Raw genomic sequence first — 6000 nt, 5'->3', positions numbered from 1 at the left:
TGGGGACAGCCTGATCTAGAGGCTACGCCTGACAGTCATCAGGTTAAGCACAGGAGGAACAAAGCCGGCTGTTAGTAGAGGTGCCTCTCTCATTTTGGTGCCTCCCAGAAGAAATGATACCCCCGGCACAAACAGCCTGCCGCAGAAAGCAAGGAACAGCTGATATAACTTTTTTCATACCTCTCCAGCCTCTTTCCTCTCTTTCACACTAGAACCTGAAAGCAAAGATAAAAATGTCCATCTGCCCTGGGTTTCAATCTACTGTAGAAAGAAATGGACTCATTAGGGTAAGTTACAATCTGGACTCAGATTTATTTTCTATGAGCAAAAACTGGGTCTTCACAAACCCCAGATTTACATCTTTGTCAAAATCACCAAGTCCTTGCTAGAGCAATGGAACTGATGTTTTTATATTCCATGTTGAAGTTTCCAGGTGACTGTGTGTGTAGCAGGTAAGCATTTAGTGTTATACTGAACAAAATCACATCATTTATTCTACATGTGAATTCATTACTTACCCTACCTGGGAAATTCTGTTCCATAGTAAAGCAATTTTCATTAAAATCATAAACCCAATTGAAATGTCCATTCAAGTTTTTGTTTTCTTTAGAAGTGCATGGTATGCAAATACACCACAGCTTGAATTCACAGACAGGTTATCTTGGTGCTGCAGACTGTCTCCTGATATCAAAGCTGACTACAGAAAGTCTGCAAGTAGCACCCAGTGCAAATATCCTGCTTTGAAGGAACTCTGAATGTAATTTTTGATTTCTTTGAATGTACTCTGAGTATACTTTTGCCTTCATTATTTCTCCAGCTTTAGGAAGACTGGCTTTTTGAATAGATACAAGAGGAGCAGCCCGTATATATTCAGTCACTAACTAGTATGGGGGAGTAAGGTACAAGCTGGCTCAGTATGAAGTTTTTCTTTCCGTTTGTACTGAAGGAACAGGAAAGGTGTTCCACTTGGCACAAAACCAGTCTCATTTATGAGAGGGTACATCACACCGCACCTGGTCTACCACAGTTCTGGTAGCTCACTGCGTGCATTTTACCTGGACAGAGCACCAACGATCTCCTTATGCAGCAAGGCTTAACAACTGCCCATGCTTCTCCGTTTGCAATGCTGCAGAGTTTGTATAAACCCACATGCTAATATCAAACCTTCTGTTATATTCAAAAGGAGTGGAATCAGGTATTGTACATCTCCGCTGAGAATTCTGTATTGTAAGCAGATGCTTATAGAAGACAAGTATAACCTTCCATGGACCTCCTCTGCATATAAAAGGTTCGATAGTTTGTACCAAATACCTAAACACCAAGCTTACCAAAAGCAGCAACGGAAAACAAAATATTACCGACTGCTGTTTAATGTGACAGATGAAAACATCCTTATGAGTGAATATTGACACAATTCATCTTTTAATGCACTTGTAATTCAAAAGCATACTAAGGATCCTAAAGCAAGTTCCACCTGAAAAACACAATAGCAGGTCACTGGATTCCAAACGTTCTTTATTTTATATTCGCTGCCATAGAAAGTAATCAAACAGGACTGTCATCAGTGTTACTGGGAAAAAAGAACATGGTTTTCCTTCTCCTGAAGGAAAGATGTCCTGCGATTAAGATGTACATTAAGAAGTCAGTCCAAAATCCTGGTGTTAAGTACAAAAAGCAACGGTTTGAATTATAAAATACTGTATATACAGATAGAAAAATGTTTCAGAAAGTGCTCCACAAAGTTTCTAAACTTTCAAGGGCAAATCTTCAGCAGGGTAAATAGGTTGTTGTCTTCGGAGGTGAGCCATCAGTTCATTTGAGCAGAACGTCTGAATCTTTATCTTCATTATATTACAGGTAACGCAGGCTTTGATTTTCATCCCAGCCAGAGGTAACATGATAGTCCTAGTGATTAAGGTGTTTTTTCCTGGAGCTATTAATTTAACAAGCACGCTCTCTATATATAAAAATGTAATTTCAAAGAAATTTATACAACAGCTAGACTTTATAAAAATAGAGATCTATAATTTTACACTGGGAATTATCCAAGGCAGGTTCCCATTTTCTTATGTTTTAACCATTAGAAATTAATTTTTATCCTTTGGAATCTCATCTATGGCTAGAGTGTAAATTAATATAATGTGAAGTTACTAGCTGGTGAAGAGAGTTTCAAGAATCTCATTCTGTGGAGTTTTTTGGCCAAAATTAACAAACCACTGCATAATGCAATGCTCATCTTGCGGTGCTGGACATGTTACACAGTACGTATCTACTTATTCCAGAATCTTGACCTAATTCAGTGTTAAAGCGCAAAAAATATCTCCAACCAAAAAACCATCTCCATTGTCCTTACTGTGGAAGAAAACCCAAACCCAAATAAATAAAATTAGACAATATTTCTATTTCTGTACTGCGTTAACTCTTTACTGTGTAGTGGAGGCAATAATGAATAATACAACCATGTCATGAAGGAATGTAAAACTGAATACATACTGGAAAAAACCCCAGATTTTTACATCTGTGTGTATACATTTTTTATATATACCTATATATATCTACATTGCAGTTATAACTGTCACCTCACAAGAGAGATTCAGTGGACTGAACAATCATCTATAGGCTTCACCAGCTGGAGTTCTTCAGGAACAACTGGCTTGCAGCTTGGACAGCAGCATTTCATTCTTACGGCATTCCTGTTAACAGAAAGTGAACAGAAGAGGAGGTAGTTGCTCTTAACTAGTTATTTCTTCACATCAGCAAAACTGAACCCTTTTATTTTGAAAGTTCTCCAAAATGGAGTGAGTGATGAGCTGAAGATAATTCCAGTTCATCCAGGATGTTATTCCAATGGTAATATTCATTAAACACTGTGACATTCCAGCCAAAAGGAATGCTGCTTGACCATTTGTCTTAAGTTGTTACAAGTAGCTAAAGCAAATACACATTTTTACTTGGAAGTTGAATAAATCTGCAATTGACGTTACTTTTAGGAGATCTGGAACTTGACTAGATAGTTTTCAAAGTTAAGTGTTCGGGGAACACTCTAGGTTCAGAAATGTATTTACCTAAGTACGTACCACCTGTTTTCAGTACCATAACCATGACTTCAATGATTTCGAAGGACAGCAAGGTTGAGTAGAAGTTCCCTCACAAGGCAGTGGAAGAAAAATGGCTTACTTATGCCCCCCAACAACAACTGCAACTTCCACCTAACTTCTGCAACTAGGACACAAAATTCTGTGTATCAGAATAGTAGCTGAACAGTCCCTGTTATTCTCCCAGAGTACTGTCCGAATGGAACAGAAAGAAACTCTCCCAGAACAAATTATGAAAAGATGTTTTTCCTCAAACATCTGAAGCCAAATGACAATTCTGCCTGACAGCACTACTTTGTCATTTGTTATCATGGAGACAATAATTAACAGAAGCACATGATTATGAAAAGCTCAGGAAAGGCTAAATCAATGAAGTGTTAAACAGTGCTTTCACAGTAGTTAAGAAAACAAGGCTGGTTCCTAAAGGTATTTATAACTACTGAGACTCCAGATTCCCTCCTTTATTCACACACATTGCCACAACTCTTTGCTCCAATACTTAACTGCTCATAGATCTCCAAGAGATTCCATCTGGAAACCTAAATATACAACTTGCTCAGTAACAAATTATCCTTCCCCTGTAACATGGAAGGGTGTTAGTCTATCAGGGAAAAAAGGATTTCCAGAATTTAATTCAGAGTCCAAGAATCATGTGGAGATAATCACAAAGAGACACCATAAACATGGTGTGATAAATGTTCTATCAGTATTAATGCACAAGTCAAGCCAAAATGGGTAACTGAACACTTCATAGTTTACATTAGCAAAAACATTCCTACCTCTTTAAATTCTTTCACTGTTTTAAAGTAAAGCCTCTGTTTCTCTAGAAGCTCTAAGTATTCATCATTCAACTGGTCTCTTCGCATTTTATTTTCTTGCTTCTTCTTTTCCATCTGTTAGTGTACAGGAAGGATAAGAGACGATACACTGCATAAGGAATACACACACACACGTATATACTGCATAAGGAACAACTATCTATAATAGACAAAGGGAGACAGATGCTTCATGAATTAAACCCCTGGCTTGCGCTTCAAATGAGACAAACATTTAGGCCAGATCTTTAAAAAAAAAAAAAAAAAAAGAAAAAGAAAAAAGATTAGAAACCTAATGCTGAAGTCTGAGTACCAGTGGCACTATAAGTATCATTTAGAATTAAACTAAGGCTCACATCACAGGAATCTTGCTCACTGAACAATCCTACTGCAATGATGACACAGTGAAAGTAATGTAAAAAAAAAAAAAAAAGAAAAAAGAATAAAAAGTTTTTTTGATGCAACACTGAGATCTTGTTTTAGTTGTGAGTTGTATCAAACCGAGGGCAGAAGACATCTTTGCCTTCCTATGCAATGCTGTATTAGCTCAAGACGCACACTTATGTGGTCTTACAAGAATGTGTCTACTTCTGTGGTATTGTAAGAATATCTTATCTTTTCTCTTTGTGCCAAAAGTTGTGTCAAACATAATTTAAACCCCTAAATGTGAAGGGGATTGGTTCTTACTATATAGAACAGACTGCTTTCCTCTCCAGGGTAGTTCTAATGAAGTTCTTCCATTACAGCATCACGGGCAAGTTTGCTGCTTGTCTAAAGAAAATGTTTTCCATCCCTCCCTCTGGTGCTAGGGCACAACCCCGTAAGAAATTCCTGTTGCATTCCTCTCCCCCAAAATTATTTCTGCATTCTCTCTGACAGGCTTTCATCTCCTGAATTTTGACAGGGAAAAATGCAATTCCAAAACCTGCAAGAATAATGTAAAACTCAAACATGCAGGTAATTCCACAGCAGCAGAACTTGTTGCATTTCTAGATTTATACATCAGCATTGATCGTGTATGATTCTTATACCTAAAAGAAATGAGCAGATGCCCAACCTTCTCTGGGTATGAACACTGCTAACAAGGTAAGTCTCCTTTACAAAGCCAGCTGCTGTCTAGAACACCAGGGAATCTCTCCTAACATAACTCATCAGGGCCAGCAGGTTTTTAAAGTTATGCCTGAGGAAGAAACAGCATCAAATGTGTTAATGCAGAAAAAAAAACCCAAAACATTATCACATGCATCCCTTTCCTTTAAGATGAGGCTAAAACCAGCACTGCTGAAACACTTAGGAACTAAATTCTTGTAAAGAGGTAAGGATTACCACCCTTGGATAAATTGCTTCCCTTATGCATTGACTATGACAAATCCCTTGACATACTCCTCCCTCCTCTGTCCTTGGACAGTCTCATGAATATCTGTAATCACACTGAACTGCTTATTCACAGGTTACTGGTCCCCATAACAAGTATGTCCAATTTCTCCTTAGGCCTTTTATGATGCGGTTACAATATGATGGGCTTTGAAAACTGAAACGTCTCTTCAGGCACAAGGTCTTCAGGGCTGTACAGAAAACAACTGAAGTGGATGCACTTTTAGGAGTGAATTGTGAAACTGACTGTGAGCACTTCTAATGCACTTCAGACAGAAATCAAATAGGTAAGACCAAATCATCACTGGGCTGAATAATCCCTGCAGTATACAACTAAGCCTGTCTGTCGAAAGTCACCCAACAGACATTTCCTAGGGGAAGAATAAGAAAACCTTCCCTTTTGCTGCACAGCTGCTCCCCAAGGAACCAAGCAAACTGTTAAAACTTTCTTTGCATCCATGTGTTGTCAGTATCTTCACTGGCATTGAGAAATCAACTGTCAGAAGGTACTAAATGATTATCTACCCCATCATAACATTTTTTTCTCTGAATTGAGAATGAACTTAGCTTTCTCATTCAGAAACTTGTTTTTCTCCTTAATTGTAACTGCCACCTTTTGCTGATCCAGACACCTAAAACTAGGAATAAAATGTCACTTGTGACCTCTCCCACAATATGCCAGTGGCCAAACTGCTAGTGCAGGAATACAGCACAAG

General features: G+C 38.1%; 1 protein-coding gene across 1 annotated transcript in view; it reads right to left on the bottom strand.

The window, feature by feature from the left end:
- Positions 1–1498: 1498 nt before the first annotated feature.
- CCDC93 (coiled-coil domain containing 93) overlaps positions 1499–6000 on the bottom strand; it is a 51288-nt gene continuing 46786 nt past the window's right edge. The window contains exons 22-23 of the mRNA XM_055718253.1: positions 3875–3988; positions 1499–2693 (exon numbers count right to left, since the gene is read on the bottom strand). Of these exons, the coding sequence (XP_055574228.1) occupies positions 2640–2693; positions 3875–3988 (168 nt within the window). The 3' untranslated portion in view covers positions 1499–2639. The remainder of the gene's footprint in view (positions 2694–3874; positions 3989–6000) is intronic.

Source organism: Falco cherrug, chromosome 8 (genome assembly GCF_023634085.1).
Source record: "Falco cherrug isolate bFalChe1 chromosome 8, bFalChe1.pri, whole genome shotgun sequence".
Taxonomy (NCBI): domain Eukaryota; kingdom Metazoa; phylum Chordata; class Aves; order Falconiformes; family Falconidae; genus Falco; species Falco cherrug.
The sequence above is the reverse complement of the archived record's forward strand: the minus strand, read 5'-3'. Positions and strand labels throughout refer to the sequence as shown.